Source organism: Gadus macrocephalus, chromosome 11, assembly GCF_031168955.1.
Source record: "Gadus macrocephalus chromosome 11, ASM3116895v1".
NCBI classification, from domain to species: domain Eukaryota; kingdom Metazoa; phylum Chordata; class Actinopteri; order Gadiformes; family Gadidae; genus Gadus; species Gadus macrocephalus.
This window is the reverse complement of record NC_082392.1, coordinates 12,358,165-12,375,664: the sequence shown is the minus strand read 5'-3', so window position 1 is coordinate 12,375,664 and position 17,500 is coordinate 12,358,165. Positions and strand designations below refer to the sequence as shown.

Sequence of the window (17,500 nt, the reverse complement as noted above, 5' to 3'; positions counted from 1 at the left end):
ATTACAATGGTTAAACACTCATAAAGTTATTTTAATTTTTTATGTTTTGGCTACCATAAATTATATCATCTCCAGTTATTTTGGTAGTCGACTCATCTAATCGTAGGTTAGCAAGTTAACGTAATTTTACTTAATGTTACATTTTCTAGAATGAAATGGTATAACGTGAATAAACTAAACGTAACATCAATAATACGTTAATACATTAACTCGTCGTGATTTCTGAGTCACTTCTGATAGATTTTCCCCTGCATGGTTGTGAAGGCAACTCCCATGTTCGCAGTTCGCACGTTACTTCACAACGTCATCAAACTAAGGCCTTTGTTATTGTTTTGATTGTTTGGGGTAGAAATATTTTTGACACTTGCTATATTTTACATCCAAATGAGACAGACTAAACTGCCTCATAAACCAATGCCATATGGACAGCCCTTATGCCCCCTGTTGCATTACATTAATCCCACATCATGATTGAGTTTAAACTCACTATCTGTCCACTATTAATCACCCTGGTTCTTCCCATTGTTTGGACTCCCATGATTGAAGTAGGTTCGCTTGCTTCAAAGGGTGATCATGAATTTAGATAAATCACTTAAAGATATAAAGATGATTGGTAGGCAAGTCGCCACAAGCAGCTCAGAGCACGTTGCAACCCCTAACCTTTGAACGGAGTGCCGTTTGCCATGAATCAGCAGCTCTCTGCTCATTCTGTCTGTGAAGGGTTCCGTTTTTCAAAATGTTCTGAAGTGTTAGAATGCTTGACAGACTTATTGAAGGAAAGTTGCTCATTTATTTCTTCATGTATAGGGCATTCAATGGAGGGAATTGCGACTTACCCCCATGGTAGGGCTGGGGTACGCAAACAACGCGTCGCACAACCTTATGTCGAGCCATAAAGAAACACTTACACTTACTTAGACTTTACTTTCAAATCACGAGAGCTGCTACACTGAGCCCGTCTGACATGCAGCAAACTGCTAAAATAGACTTGAGGTCAATTTTTGCACACGTCAACGCGTCCATCTATGTAGAAACTGTGTGTTTTCAAAGAAAGTAGGTATGTTTGTATGTTAATCAATTAACTAATGCATAGATTAGTATTTGTAGACGCATATTGGAGGGGAAAAATAAATTCTCTTGTCTGGGAATAGGACTACATTGTTACATTGGATCCTACCTGGGTCTCATAGTTCTTGTTGTGGGTCCTTTTCCACATTGCCCAGGGGAGGTCAAACTCAGTGTCAAACATTGCCGCCGCCGTCAGACAAAGGGAGGCGAGCAGCATACAGTTAAACATGGTTCCTATAGCAACAAGTAACACGGATGAACATTCGGTTATTTAATAAAACATCCCGCCCAAAACTTGACTGTAAAATTGACAATTCATTCTCAATCCATTTCAGGTAGCGTATGAAATATGGAGAAACCAGCCAAAGTAAGCTGTATGTGTTTGATCTCCTATCTTGAAATGCGTCCCCTTGTAAAATATTTTCCTGCATGTTTGATCAAATTAAGTGAATATTGTCAATCGTCAATAAAGTGACTTTTTATGGATCGACCTGGGGCCCACCTCGGCTCTCAAAGCCCTGCCCATCACAAAGAATCGCGAAGGGGACATATTTCTCAACAGGAGGGCCTACTAGCCTACATCACAACACCGACCTCCTGATAGCTAGACAGAGAGGTAGGCCATCCAAGCATTGCATTCGGCCCAAATCAGAATCAATAAAGGCCTGTGACAGCTAGAGATCCAGGATCTACAAATAAATAATCAAATCAGGGAAATGTTGATCTAAAGGACAGAGTGGCCTGTGTTCTAATCAAGCAGAAGAATGTATAAGGGGATCCCTGCTCCCTTGTGACCAGTTTACCCCAGGCACAAAGGTTAACGTTAGGTAACATTAAGAACAGGTAGGGCGGCTAGACAATACAAGGAATAGGAAACAAAGCTTAGAATGATGATTAAAAGTATACAACATATGGATTTTTCCATCACAAGAACTCAAGAGGCCTACATAAACTTGATAAAGCCGTCCACCACAGCAAATGTTATGACCTTTTACAAATCCGTTACACACAGTTACAAAAATGAGATGGAAAGACTGATTCAAATTTAGATTCATTCTGTAGCGCACAGACAGAGACAGAGACAGACCCCCCCCCCCCCCCACACACACACACACACACACGCACACACACACACACACACACACACACACACACACACACACACACACACACACACACACACACACACACACACACACACACACACACACAGTTTACAGTAAGAGGAAGTAGGAACCGAAAACCTACTGCAGGTAGATCAGCAAAACGTGTCAATGCCTCAAAGAGTCAATGCGCTAAAAGTGTGTTGTGGGAAGGAGTGTGTGGTGGGTAGGAGCGTGTGGTGGGTAGAAGGGTGTGAGAGAAAGAGAGTCACACCCCGAATGCATATTAAGACACATATATAAAGACTGCATGTTGTTATAGGCTACATAACAGCCAATATCCATAGCCAAAATATTATCGCCTTTATGTTCATAATTTCCTGTTTTGCGGTGGAAATTTCACAAAATATATGCACAAAATGTAAATTAAAGTACCCTAATGAATGAAACGTTATATGTCCGCGTTCACGTTGAAGGTCTTTCAGCCGTTTTTCATCTTTCATCCAGTTGGACTTACCTTGATAGAAAAAGGTCCAATGACGCTGGGACGGAACGAGTTTGAGAGGGCTGTCTCTTTCCTCGTAAAGAGGCTTGCCTATTTATCACTTCATGTCGTCACGTGGTTCAAGTCGTTTCTTCCGCGTGTCCTCGGATGTACAGTAACTTTTGGTGCCCGTCTTTACGATATTATTCTCAGCGTTGCGCCTGAGTAAGAAGACCAAAGGTACTCCAACCAAACATGGGCCTATCGGATATATTTTTTTATCTTCGTTTGAGGCTTCATGTCTTTTTACTAAAGACATAAACCACAGCCAAAGCCATAGAAATACTGCATGAATGACGAAATCTGTAGAGTCGATCACAGCCTGTCATGATAAACTTCAATACAACAAATAAAAAATACAACATGATAAATTTTAAACCGAAAGATTTATTTAACATGACATACAAAATAGTTTGATACAGTTTAATCATAAAAAGTAACAAAAGAGTGCTGACCAGAGCAAGAAAACAAAAGACAAAGTTCAAAAAGAGGAAGGTTAAAATTTGAATGTAGACACTATATTCTTTATCAACAGGAAGATGACCCATTGCCCTGCAATGTTGCCACTCAATAATTAAAACCATGTGACGCTTAAGGCCTCAACACACATTATTTAACTACATCTTAACACATCTTAACACTGGTAAAAAACATGATCTGTTAACAAAAATGTTTCTATTCCAAACGCATCCTCTCGGGACAAATGTAATGCGATTCAAAGTGCTTCAGAGAAATAAAAAAAAGACTAGAGAGCCAAAGGCAAGGCACGACGAATTTGGAGTTCTAGATTATTTCTTAATCTTGATCTTATTCCAGCAGGTCAATTCTAGAATATTTCACATTCCTGTTCGTCGACGTTGGTCATCTGGACGACAAGTCCTCCTGATGTGCTTCGCTGTCCTTTCCCGTCTTGCCCCTCAGCGAAGAGACGCCGGTCGTCCCCTCACATGATTGGATAGCTGGCCATGTTGGCGATCCCGCAGAGGTTGCCACGGTTACGCGCCATCAGGATGTATCCCTTGTGGCCCCAGTCCTCGCCCCAACTGTCAACCAAAAAAAAACAATCAAAAAAAGAAAGAGAGGGGTAGAGGAAGATGATGAAGAAGAGGAGGGTGAGATCAGTCCGACGGCGCCAGAAGTCAAAACGCTCACTCTGTGTCAACACAGGAACCACCAGGCCCCAACTTCATCATCATCATCATCATCATCATCATCATCATCATCTTCATCATCAGCTGCAGCACCATCACCAACTGCTACAGATCAATCCGCTGTCTTCTGTCCCATTATCAACCGCCAGTGCCACCTGACTCCCCCTGCCCCCTTGCCTGACAGGGTGTCGGGTCCGACGGCCCCCCCGACCCCTCACCTGTTCTTGATGATCCAGTACTTCTTGCCCTTGGCGGTGACTCCGAAGCCCACTGCCAACACGGCGTGATTGATGTCTTCGGCGTTGCAGTTCCTGTCGTAGTACACACCTGGAGGAATGACACGAAGAGGTGTCGGGAGACATCTGTGACTCAATGGGTCACCACAACAGACCTTCCTTTAATGATAACATACTGGAGGTACCTTTCTGCCAGGATGATGTCTTTACTATGGTACCACTCACTCATTATCATCACTCACCCTAACTCAGAAGACTAGAAGATACAACGGGATACGACTATACAACCACAACATGCAGAGCAAGACATTTCCATTGAGTGTTATATTGGATGTCAGTGATGTCACTTGACGCACCCTTTTTCACTATCAAGTCACATCTCGGACACTTTAACCCAACGTGTCATCCAGTGGTTTTAGATACGGCTCACTAAGCAGCAGGTAAAGGCTTAGACCCGTGGCACTAGGATGCCCACAGTGAGACTCTTTCAGCCAGGGGAGTGGAACACCCTCACTAAAGAGGACATCCACCCGCCCATCCTCCCCCACCATTGCCTGTGGTTTGTGCATAATGCCACAGCGGACTGACCATGCTGGTAGAACTGGAAGGTGCCCAGGCCGGCGTCGATACCCACGGACACAGGGCCCGCCTTGAAGAGGGCCACGGCCAGGGCCCTCTCGTCTCCCACGGGGACCTGCTTGTAGCCCTTGCACTCAGCGGCCACGCCGGAGACGTTGAAGCCGCATTGCTGGTCCTGCAGGCACCGATAGACACAGGTCATACACATTTAGGACAACCATTTTACATTACATGTTACGTAAAACAATTCTGAAAAAAATTGATTAGATTAGATTAGGTTAGATTAGATTAAACTTTATTGTCACTAGCGGAGTAAAAGTGCAGAACAAATTAAATGTAGTTGACGTCTAACCTGAAGTGCAAAAGAAGCATTTAAATACCAAACTGCTATTTTAGTACACTGTAAGGTTATAAATACAGGTTTGTCAGAAGTATAGGGGGATTATGTACCGAGAGTAAAAATATACATTTATATATACATGTAGTATATCAATGTATTTTTTTTAGGTTTTGGTCAGGTTATGGATTATATAATAAAAGTTAAAAAAGTATTGCGCAGGTTTTTTTTTATTTTTCGTGATAGCTGTGCAAGGGCAATAGGTAAAACAGTGCAGTAATGAATGTAAACAGTTATATAGTACAAAGCAGTAAATGTAAACAGGTAAACATTGCAGAGAGTGAAATGCAACAGGTAAGCAGGTAGCCATTTTAAAGTCAAGTGCAGACAGTGCAGTTCAGTGCAGCAATTAGTGTAAACAGTTATACAGTGCAAGGCAGTAAATGTAAACAGGTTGAACATTGCCTAAAGTGAGATGCAACAGGTAAGCATGTAACCATTTAAAAGTCCAGTGCTAGACGGGGCTGGGGGTTTGTTCAACAGTGTTAAAGCCTCTGGAAAAATGTGCATACACTGATGATGAAATCAATAATAATGAAAGTCGATTCCAAATGTCAAGATGGGTTTATCTACAAAATAATTAAAATGCAAAAAATGAAAATGAACTAAAGTCCACACTGCTCATGTGTAAAGGTGTATATCAAACATATTTACATCTCAATGTTTCGATACACCATTTGATAGAGAACTGATTGTTTAAGGGTATTCCGAATAAATCATACCAAAACCACCGTCTTGGCCTTTTAGAGTTAATTTACTTCCTCCTTTGGGGGAAAACAGAGGTGATCTTGTTGCAGAAATTGTTTAACCCTGTTTACCCCACCACTTCCCTAAAGCTTTCAACAGCCGTAGGAACTGAAAGATGAACTTCTACAAATAGTTTTGATGAAATGCAATTCTAACTACCGGTAGTTAAAATGCATGACTTTATGAAAGCAACGCATGACTGGGTCAAGAAAGGTCCATTTCTGCACTGTTGTGTTGTGTGGATCCCATCACTGCAGTACTACTGTAGTAAAATGCCATTCAATGCTTAATGAACATAATTTTTCTTCTACTGTTCCTTAACTTCACTCCTTTTATCTCACTGATCCTACTGTGCACTAGTCCAAATGAGGACGAGAGCAACTGTTTGTTTAAGGGAACAATAAAAATTCAAGTCTTCCTGTCGTCCCGCACACAATAGCCACACGTTCTGACACGTTTTCGGTAGTATTTTATTCTGAAAACCCATTCATCGTTTATGATCTATTAAAACGCTGCAGCTTATATTATGTTTAAGTAGTAAAATCAATTCCATGAAGGGAATTAGCAGAAGAAGCGCTGGTCTGGAGTGATAGTCACGGTACCTGGCCAATGTAGGGGTAGGACTCGTCAGAGTCGATGCCTCCATTCTGCATGACGTAGCTGAAGGCGTTGGTCATGTAGCCTCCCCCGCAGCCGCTGTTCTCTGTCACACAGTCCACCAGGTTCTGGGGGCTCAGGTCCCGCAGGGTCCCAGTGGTCTTGGCCAGCTGGCCCTCCAGGGCCCCTGCTGAGCTGAACGCCCAGCAGGACCCACAGGAGCCCTGGAGAGAGTGGGAGGGGAGGACGGGGGTGGAGGAGGAGGGAGGGAGGGAGGGAGGGAGGGAGGGGGTGTTAATAAATAATAATAGCCCTTGAAACTATGCAGACAAAGGCATAAGGCTTGGGTGCCAGTGTAGTACTTTATGTGTCCACAAGGGGACAGTATATGACTGGTTAAAACTGGAGTTGGGCCACCTCTTCTCATTTAAAATAATCAAGGTAATACACTCAAACCTTTTAATTGGTTTCCAGGTCAGACTGATGATGCATTTAATTGCATGCTCAACAAGACTACTTGTTATATTGAGCTTTTGATCTATTGTATTCTATTTTTGTTTAGTTTTTTTTGCCGTGGATATTCGTAGGGAAGGACACCATTAGGGATTCAGTGGTGGTAATTAATTATCTCTCTTCAACAAAAACCACCATAGCATTGTTTTCATGGGGAGGATTGGCCATACCCCCCCCCCCCCCCAGAGACAGAGACAAGTGGCTCTATCTTTACTCTGGTTTCTCGTTTCAATGAAGAGATCCTTATGTGACTTATTCAAACAGAGCAGTTGTTTACTTGATGCTGATTTGAGATCTGAGGCGGCCAGCTTCTGCTCTGATGGTTTGTTAAATTGCTTAGAAGAACACAACACAACTCAATCCAAGCATCACAAAGGAAGTGGAGGAGAAACCACTGGGGTCTAATGGAATGCACTCAATCAATCTGCTGCATGATTCATTGGAAACTGGTAACAATGGTGTGGAGTGGGGACACATTCATAACCACAGTTTGCATCCTTGCCTACTAGGGTGTGTGACTCCAGTATGCTTGATTGCTATTGTTGCTATTGTTATTTTGTGGTTTTCGTTTTTGTCGTTGCATCTAGCAGGCTGTTTTTTTTTTTCAAACATACAGTTAACAAAAGTAACATCTGAGTTAAAGCAGCCATCCACTTCCAATGAGCATGTCAATGTTCAGATCTAACATGTTGTATACTGACAACAGCTGGAACCAAGAACAATAACATTTCTTTATTTACCTTAGCCAAAAGCCGTAAAGAGAGCCTCGCTCTCCAATCCACTCATTACAACTAATTAGGCTTATAATCAAAAACAGAGAGAGAGAGAGAGAGAGAGAGAGAGAGAGAGAGAGAGAGAGAGAGAGTGGCCCAATCCCAAAGTGAGCCCCTGAGGACTAAGGACTAAGGACTAAGGACTCACAGACTTAATTGATCTCAGGTGCTAAGTGAGCGAGCGTGTGAGGCCACATGGCCTCAGATAGGTATATATGGGATTGGGACAGCACTTCACGGGATTGGCACAGCACTTCACAGAGCAACGTTTTCAAGCACATGTTACCTTGAAAACGTTCAAAGACAAAGATGTTGCTGACCCCTGCCGGTTAAAAAATCTAATTTTGACGGTTTTTTTGTTTCTTTGTAAATGCAATGAAAACAATCGCCTACAGCAATTTAATAATATTAGAAAATATAATCTTTACTTTTGAATACTTCAGTATAAAGGATGGATTGAATAATTAAGTTGATTATTAGCCTACACATACTAATCATAAGTCAGAACGGGCTACATTTGGCTGAATTATAAGTAGTAATATGAAGAGCCGTTTGGGAGCCAAAAGAGCATGCTCTTGTTGGTGAGCTGATCCAAAAGATCCGGCTCACTGAAAAAAGGCAGAAATTCCTATCTGGTCGTGCATACAGTCGCGCACCTTCCGGTAGAGCCCATGGGACCTATGAGATCGAAAAATATGTATGGGTTTCAATGGAGAGATAGTAATTATTTTCTGGTCCCAGTCTTTATTTGACCCGGATTACACATATGTTGTTTGTGGATTTTAATGATAATTTTTCATGCAAAGAGAACTAAATATTTTCGTGAAGAAGTTTGATAATGTTAGGTTTTTTCCAAGGGGAGGATAAAAGCATCAAAAGAGGTGAAAACCATTTACTGACCGTTTATTGTTCAATTGTTCAGTTAAAGGCTGCAGAGCAAACCCAATGAGGAAGACTACATGTCTCGTATGTGCCGTCACGCTCCATGCGACTGGCGTGGACAAGACCGACAATCTCCCCATCGGCAAAACTGAAACTCTCCACATGCCCCGACTTATAATGGTTTTCACCTCTTTGGATGCTTTTATCCTCCCCTTGGAAAAAACCTAACATTATCAAACTTCTTCACGAAAATGTTTAGTTTTCTTTGCATGAAAAATTATCATTTAAATCCACAAACAACATATGTGTAATCCGGGGCATATAAAGACTGGGACCAGAAAATAATTACTTTCTCTCCATGAAACCCATTCATATTTTTCGATCTCATAGGTCCCATGGGCTCTACCGGAATGGCCATGACTTCGCCACAGACAGTAACGTCGTCTTGTTGTTTACCTTCCTAATTTCCAGATTTCCCTATGGTCTCCCTGGTAAACGTCACAACGCTTTGAACTGTGGGTAATTCCCTTAGGTGAAGTCTGCACTGATGCAGACTCACGGAAAGGGCTCGGTAAGTGTGGACTCAAACCCTCAAGCCCTTTGGAATTCGACATTGGGGCAGCCCTAAAGCCTCTATAATTTTGCGAGAACGCGCAATAAAGTCTGTGAGTCCGTGAGTCCGGACATTGGGATTGGGCCAGTGACATGTGCTTTTCTCAACAAGGCTTCATGAATGCCCCGCATCAGGGATAATTAGTTTTCATTGGCCGGTGACACAGGAAGGCCATGGACCCACCAAACAGGACAATGCTGAATGTGAAACACCCACCAAAGAGTTTCTAATCTAAGCTCTGTTGAAATGATAAAGAGCAGCATTAACAGCTTTACTAAGGGTGCTGGCTATTCTATTAATCTCTGCTGGTACTCATAACTCACTTTATACATTCTGTCTCTCGCCCTCTCTTTCTCTCACACTATCTCTCTCTCCACAGAATCTAGACAACCTGCTGCTAAAAAGCCCCACACAACCTTTAACCTCTGCTCCTTAGCCCCACCGACCTGGTTTTTGACGGAGGTCACCATGCCCTTCTTGCGGTAGTCGACGGACTTGGGCAGCTTCTCCAGCTTGTCATCGAAGGCGGCGGTGAAGGTGAGGTCTCTGTTCAGTGGCACCAGCAGACCCATCATCTTCTCAGACACCTCTTCGGATGTCTGGAGGGGCGAGAGACACAGAGAGAGACAGAGAGAGAGTGTGATTTGATTTGATCAATCAATCGCTGTACTGTAAAATTATGTGTAAGTGATTGATATGATATTCTGCTAGGAATTCAAATTTCCCTTTATGAAGACTTAAAACTCATCAAATGATGTTGAACAATGCCATCAGATATAACATAATTACATATTAATATAATATATATAACACAGTGTGTATATGTAGTTATATGCATATTTAGTATGGTCATCCCTAACACCCATGTCTTTAATAACTAGTGCAGAACAATTTAGAGTTAAACTCATGGGTCTCTTCTCAAGGTTTCAGGAGTCTAACTCCTGCCTGCCTCTGATGAGGCCTTAGCCTTTAGAGGACTCCTCAGGTATGGGCCTGTGAAGCCCTTTGAGGGTACATGTGATGAAACGGCTCAACACATGAACCACACATCACTCATCAGGAAGACAAGACCCGCCTTCCTGTTGTTGTTCCCCTTTCATTTCACTGAAACGCATCTCGCCCGAAACCCCATTGATTCCTTCCGCACCCTTCTTTACACATAACCGCCCTCGTAAACATGACAACCAACACGTAAATCACCCCATAGTGTTAATGAAACCCGGTCCAAACCCCTACAGTCAAATAAAATAGACTTCGACTTAGATGCTATATATCAGCTGTACTGTACCAACCCCTTCTCTTCACACAGGCATGTGGAAACACAGCCTTACTCAGGACCTGCGCTGACACATACATCACTACGGCTGATTTAACGGCAGCCACGGCCCGGCCTCCGGGCTCCAGGTGGGCCCGTATCTGGCATAGGGACCGACCCGGACATCCACAAGTCACGCAAAGAACACCCAGATGGGTTCTTGTCTTGCCCAGCTTAGGGGCATGGCTCTGCCTTCACTACCCTTGTATTTTTCAAGTCAACAAGTGTATCGTGACACACTTTTTGGAGGATAGAGATTAGTGGGCTGCAACACTGACCCAAAATACTGGGGGTCACCCCCCAACTCCCTGGGGGGGAGGGGGGATTACAGAGGGACTAGAATACAGAGCAACAGACCTAGTGGTTACAAATACCTTACATATCGCAGTGTGTGTGGTACGTGTGGTGTGTGTTTGTGTGTGTGTGTGTGTGTGTGTGTGTGTGTGTGTGTGTGTGTGTGTGCGTGTGTGTGCGGGTGTGCGTGTGTGTGTGTGTGTGGTGTGGTGTGGTGTGGTGTGGTGTGGTGTGTGTGTGTGTGTGTGTGTGTGTGTGTGTGTGTGTGTATGTGTGTGTATGTGTGTTTGGGGCTGTGTGTGTGTGTGTGTGTGTGTGTGTGTGTGTGTGTGTGTGTGTGAGCGTGTTCCCCTCACCATGTCTCCCAGGTGGTTCATGCCCATCTCGTAGGAGTGCATGCCCAGCGCGGCCTCTTCGTTGTGGGCCGCGATCATGCGGGAGTTCTTCTCCCAGACGGCCCTCCGGATGCCCTCCTCATCCTGGGACCAGACACACACAACACACAGAGGGACAGACACAGAAGGACAGACACACACCCCACACAGAGGGACAAACACAGAAGGACAGACACACACCCCACACAGAGGGAGAGACACACACAGAGGGACAGACACACACAGAGAGGGACAGACACACACAGAGAGGGAGACACACACAGAGGGACAGACACACACAGAGGGAAAGACACACACAGAGGGACAGACACACACAGAGGGACAGACACACACCCCACACAGAGGGACAGACACACTCAGAGGGACAGACACACACCCCACACAGAGGGACAGAAACACACAGAGGGACAGACACACACAGAGAGGGACAGACACACACCCCACACAGAGGGACAGACACACACAGAGGGACAGACACACACCCCACACAGAGGGACAGACACACAGAGGGACAGACACACACAGAGGGACAGACACATCAACAGGCTGCATTTAAACAGATTTTTATTCTGCTGGTTGCACCCACCAGACAACTAAATAACTGTCCAACTAACTAACTAAATAACTAACTAACTAACTAACTAACTTACTAACTAACTATCTAACTGGCTAACTAGCTTATTAACAAACTAACTCACTCACTTACTAATCAAGAACTACCAAGTCGCCAACCAACCAGTTAACCAACTAACTAACTAACCAACTAACTGGTCTTGACGTTGGTGCCCGGAATGTGAATGTGTTCTAATGTTGCTGACAGCTAGCGGTTGGTGAATGAATGCATGCATGAATAGGTGAACGGCAGAAATGAAATGTTAATGTTGTCCATTTCATTTGAACAGACCCTGTTTTGCGTCCCAGCCTTGTGTTCTCCCCTCCACCAGCCAGGACAAACAGAAACATCACACTCATATATAATTATAGGAATAGGATTTAGAATTAATTTAGTAATATTCATAATAGCAATTCGCTCACTTCTCAGTGAGATGATTTAATTAGTCTTTTATTACGATTTTCACGCTTAGCATAACACAGTTTTACCGTGAAAATATGTGATCAAAATAGTTGAACCGCTACATAACATTGAATGTAACAAGCAGTGTTGTGGCTCTTTGCACTGCTCCCCTTCATTTGATTGTTCTTGTTTCTCGCCACAAACGCTTTTAGTATCTATTGATGGCTTTTTGAAACAGCAGAAAATCTGAGCTATGGGAAACACAGATACTGTGGCCGCGGGACTGCAGAAAAACCGTGTTCCACTCTCAACTCCACATTAACATAAGCACCGTGAACACAGCGTGTTTTAATCTCCATCACACTAATGGAAAATGCAAAATCTGGGCAGAGACGCTGGTTCTACTACAAGGCTATCAGATCGAGTGGTGGAGCTACAGTGTGTCTGAAAGGGCCCGGCCGCACCATGGATCTGTACGACCGATAAGTCCCCTGCCGTCGACCGCCACACTGGGCGGCAGTTTGCCAGGGCTGGAACCTGGTTATATGTGGCAGAACACATGCATATGTGGGCTGTGTGTGCACACACACACACACACACACACACTCCCAGACCCCACAGACACACAGACACACGAGGAAAGGAAACGTATGAACACGCGTGGCGATTTACACACGCATAGTCAATGCTAGAGGCTGACCCCTGGAGATGGAGGTGAACACAGAAACAGGAACGCACACAGACACACAAACCCGCACACGCTCATACACACACAACTGAGATACAAAAACATAATCGCGTCTAGACATAGTGTTCTGTATAACCTTGAGCCGGCCGCACACTGCCACGCACACACACACCACACACAGAGACACACATAAACACAGACAAACACACACATTTAGGCAAGAGAAATGTTTGCTGTTTGTTAAAGGGAAAGTGAAACCACAGTTTTTGATTTAATGAGAGCATCTGCAGTCTGAGATCCTTTTAGGGATAGGAATATACTGTGTGTGTGCGTGTGTATGGTTGTTTGTGGTGTGTGTGTGTCTTTGCATGTGTGAGCGTGTGTTTGCTCATATTTGTGAAGAGAGAGATAAAGATAAAAAAGAGTGTATGCCGGTTGAAATATTCGGGCCAAGGACATAATAAAATGCTATACATTATTTGAATGGTAAAAATTAGTAAAAAAGCATAAGTAAAACATACGTTCAACCATGGTTATGCAGAGTAAAATATAAAAATATATATATATATATAAACATCATAAAATAATGTGATAAATCTCAGAATTAGAGAATTGAGGACAACCTAAGCGATTGAATTAACTAGTCTACATACGTTACTGTCAGTTCGCCAGTGGCAATGGCAGACAACCACCAACTGGATTTCTGGAGGCACAGATCATGCACCGGGTACCCCCCATGTCCTGTCACAAGGCCTCAATGAACCCTTATCTAGGTTTGACCTGTTTGAACTCAAGCACTGCCATTAATTCACGAGTTTGGAAGGAATATCTGTTTTTTTTCTGTTCTTCATATTGCTTAGGATGCGGAGGGGCGTAAGGATGTTCAAGTGTCAATTAAGCATTTATAGGTATAAACATTCTAAGTATTTGAATAAAGGTGTTTCAGCCTTTTTCATTTCAGTCACTGAGACAGATTTTTGAGTTGCACAGTTGATGTTCATTCATATAGAATCAATCTCGTCAATGATATTAATGTTGGTCAACTCTGTTATCTGAGCTCTGTACGTCCACAACCAGAAAGTAGAACTGGAAGGAGAAGGAGATCATGTGACTAAGCGTCACAAACCTAACGTGTTCCTACTTAGTGTGTTAAATTAATGGTTTTATGTGTATCACTTCATGTGTGGTTATTCCTCAAATTGAAGGAGCGCTTTGCGGCATTATGATTATATATATATATATATATATATGCAATGAGAAAAATCTGACACACTGAGATAGGAATAGACAGACACACAGACAACAGGCAGGAAGACAGACATAATTCCATGCAGACAGAGAGATAGAGTGACACAGAGACAGTGAGTCAAACGCGCACACACACACGCACACACACACACACACACACACACACACGCTCAAACATGTTTGCTGGTAAACTGGCACACAGAGAGAGAGAGAGCGAGAGAGAGAGAGAGAGAGAGAGAGAGAGAGAGAGAGAGAGAGAGAGAGAGAGAGAGAGAGAGAGAGAGGGTGGCTGGGAGAGATGGAGGGGAGAAGAGAAGGGGTGTGAGTGACCCAAAAAAATAGTTAGAACAAAGAGAGGAAGAAATAGAAATGCATCACCATGTGGCATGAGACATAAAAGCAGAAGTGCGCAAACACACACACACACACACACACACACACACACACACACACACACACACACACACACACACACACACACACACACACGACGCACACTGACCAGGCCGTTGTAATCCCTGCGGTGCGTGATCTTCCACTGGTCCCACTGCGCGTCCAGCGTGACCTCGTCCAGCGGGTGACACAGAGCCGCCCCCGCCAGCATCAACGCGCACAAACACAGCAGCATTCTGGGAAAACAGCAGAGGGCACGTAAACAACCTGATGAATAATATGTAACCAAATGGTTACAGAATAAAATACAATGACATATGCCTATGTGTTATTGGACTTCTATTATTCCAATGAACATCCAAGCTACTGAGACATCATGTGCGATTTCTGCGTACAAAGCAATTTTTACCAGCCAGTATGTGGGTTAGAAGAACGGATGCTGCGTGGTTAGGTTAGTTAGGTTAGTTATGGAGGGATCTGAAGCAGCACTTAATCTGTTTTGCATTAAGTTTTACCAAATAAATCTCTGCCCTTTACGTTTTTTTCTATCTAGCTTTCGCAACATATTAAGTGTCACTGTTTACTTAGCACCAAAGTGGTGAAATACTGCGAGTTAGAAACGCACACACACGGAGAGGGAGCCTGTTGGTGCGGAACATTCCTGAGTTTTGGGGTTTTCCTTAAGGCGCTGTCAGCGAAAAAACGAGGTCAAAAGCACAATTTACCGTTGAACTTTATCAGTTTTACAATGCAAGGAAACAATTTCCGAGAAATGACACAAACATCTCCACTAAATAAGTCTCTACACTTTGCACGTCGTCAACAAGTTCGCTTGGACTTACCTTTGGTTCAGATGTGGGACGGCGGATATTGAATGATGAAGTTGAGGTTGAATGTTGAGAGTTTCGAGCCTTCTGTCCTTTCTGCTGAAGTGGGTCAGCGGATGAGTTTATATACTTGGAATATGAGGAAGTAAAACTTGGGAGCTCCGGGTTTGGGAAGGAAAAAGTATTTCGAGGAAGGGGGGGTTCACATCTGGATTCTTGCAGCAGGGTGACGACTAACCAGATGATGCCAGGTGTCATATTTCAGCACTTCAAACGACCGTTATAATGTATCTGAACGTGTATTTTGTTCGTTTATGTTAATTTCATTTTTCTTTAGCAAATATACGGACCTACCAAAGTGAAACGATATCTTTCACTCAACGTGTTAATTTTGATTTTATGTAACGTGACTATTAGATCCCACTGAGTCTGTGTAACACACACGATCACAGGACCGCGCTCACACACACGCACATGCACACGGACACGCAAGCACGCACACCCACACACGCAAACACGCGCGCGCACACACACACACACACACACACACACACACACACACACACACACACACACACACACACACACACACACACACACACACGCAGTAATGCAAATTATAAGCAATGTTCAATGTGCTATGAATGTGTTTGTTATTGTTGGAAATGTGTATTTGTCCTGCTGTTCGTGTTAGGCCTGTGTTGTCCTGTACTGTTTATGTTGCTTCTGCAGAATCATATTACTTTTATCCTTTAGAGGAAAGACTGTCTGTAAAAATGCTGAAAATATATTCTCGGCTTTTCACAAGGCTTTACACAAAACAATAACAAGTTTAGCCTGGTCTGGTATGTAAAGGTTAAATGAAAGAAAATGAAAAAACAGGCCTCACTTTGTATTTTCCTATTACCCATCATCCGGTAAGAGCTTTTAGAGACTGAAAAATGTGAGGCTTTTTTGTGAGGCTTTTCCCTACGGGGCAGGACAATATGTATTACAAATAGGGCTACATAATGAATTCCACATCTTGGAATTTCATGCAAATATCAATGAGTAAAATGATATACCAATCCCATCAATTGTTCAGGGATGCTGTGAGCATGTTTGGGACTCCATAGTTAATTTAGGCTACAGTATTGGACATTATGGGAAAAGGTGCACTGTCCAGTGCCGGGAAACATCTACACCCCCTGTATGTTTTAGTTGAGGTTTTGTTTATTGATTTATTTTAAGTTATGCTGTGACTGATTGTACATGCAGAATGAAAGGAATTAAGACATAGTTATTGTAGAATTGTCAGGAGTTATGGGGATGCCACACACAGGCACATAGGGGCAGCCCGCGGGTGGTCTTAGTGGTCCTGAGGAAATCGTGGCTGTTGAGAAAGTTAACTAGAGAGCTGTATATGAAGAAGAAGGGTTATCCGACCGTATGTTTAATGTGTTGCAGGTGAGCCTAATATGACAATTGACTGTGTATTCCTTTCAAGTCATTATTTTAAATGTATTGAAGTGGTCCTGAGGAAAGCGTGACTGTTAACTAGAGAAAGTTAACTAGAGAGCTGTATATGAAGAAGTGTTGTTATCCGACCGTATGTTTAATGTCTTGCAGACCAACGACAATAAATGCCACGTAAAGTCATCCCAACGTCTGATTAATTCAACCATAAGTGTGCTACACATGCATATTATTTATTTAACTATTTATTAAACTACTTCCCTATTGCTTAAGTCAACAGGATGTGGCTTTTGTGTGTTAGGGATGTGAGTGTCTGTGTGTGTGTAAATATAAACATGTAAGAACATGTCTTATGACCACTCAGGACATAGAGTCACACGCCATGCGCTTATGTCACCGGCTAAATGTGGCTACATTTAGCCGGTGACAGTGTGTAGGCATACATCATTTTTTTCTCATTTCCGTTTACAACACACATGTCATTCATTGAAAGGATGTATATGAAGTTGTGTTCTTCTTGCAGTTCTTGATGACGTCTCGATGCACTGCTTGTGTTTTGGTGTGGACATAAGCCTCTTAAGTTGTTAATATATTATTTGAATATGAATTAATTTAGTACACTCTTTTATCGAAAGCATTTTGCAAGGAGGTGCTATGACATCATGCC

At 43.1% G+C, this 17,500-nt stretch overlaps 2 protein-coding genes across 2 annotated transcripts in view; both read right to left on the bottom strand.

Moving 5' to 3' along the window:
• The window catches only part of LOC132467377 (procathepsin L-like), an 11,297-nt gene extending 8,465 nt beyond the window's left edge, over nt 1-2,832 (bottom strand). Inside the window, exons 1-2 of the mRNA XM_060064624.1 lie at nt 2,689-2,832; nt 1,178-1,302 (exon numbers count right to left, since the gene is read on the bottom strand). Of these exons, the coding sequence (XP_059920607.1) occupies nt 1,178-1,297 (120 nt within the window). The 5' untranslated portion in view covers nt 1,298-1,302; nt 2,689-2,832. The remainder of the gene's footprint in view (nt 1-1,177; nt 1,303-2,688) is intronic.
• A 250-nt stretch (nt 2,833-3,082) lies between these two features.
• On the bottom strand, nt 3,083-15,567 carry ctsk (cathepsin K). The gene is made up of 8 exons (XM_060064625.1): nt 15,394-15,567; nt 14,661-14,787; nt 11,169-11,291; nt 9,650-9,802; nt 6,428-6,646; nt 4,691-4,856; nt 4,085-4,193; nt 3,083-3,758 (listed from the first exon to the last, which is right to left on the bottom strand). The coding sequence occupies exons 2-8, from the start codon at nt 14,784-14,786 to the stop codon at nt 3,659-3,661; spliced, it is 996 nt and encodes a 331-aa protein (XP_059920608.1). The 5' UTR covers nt 14,787; nt 15,394-15,567; the 3' UTR covers nt 3,083-3,658.
• Between the last annotated feature and the right edge of the window lie 1,933 nt (nt 15,568-17,500).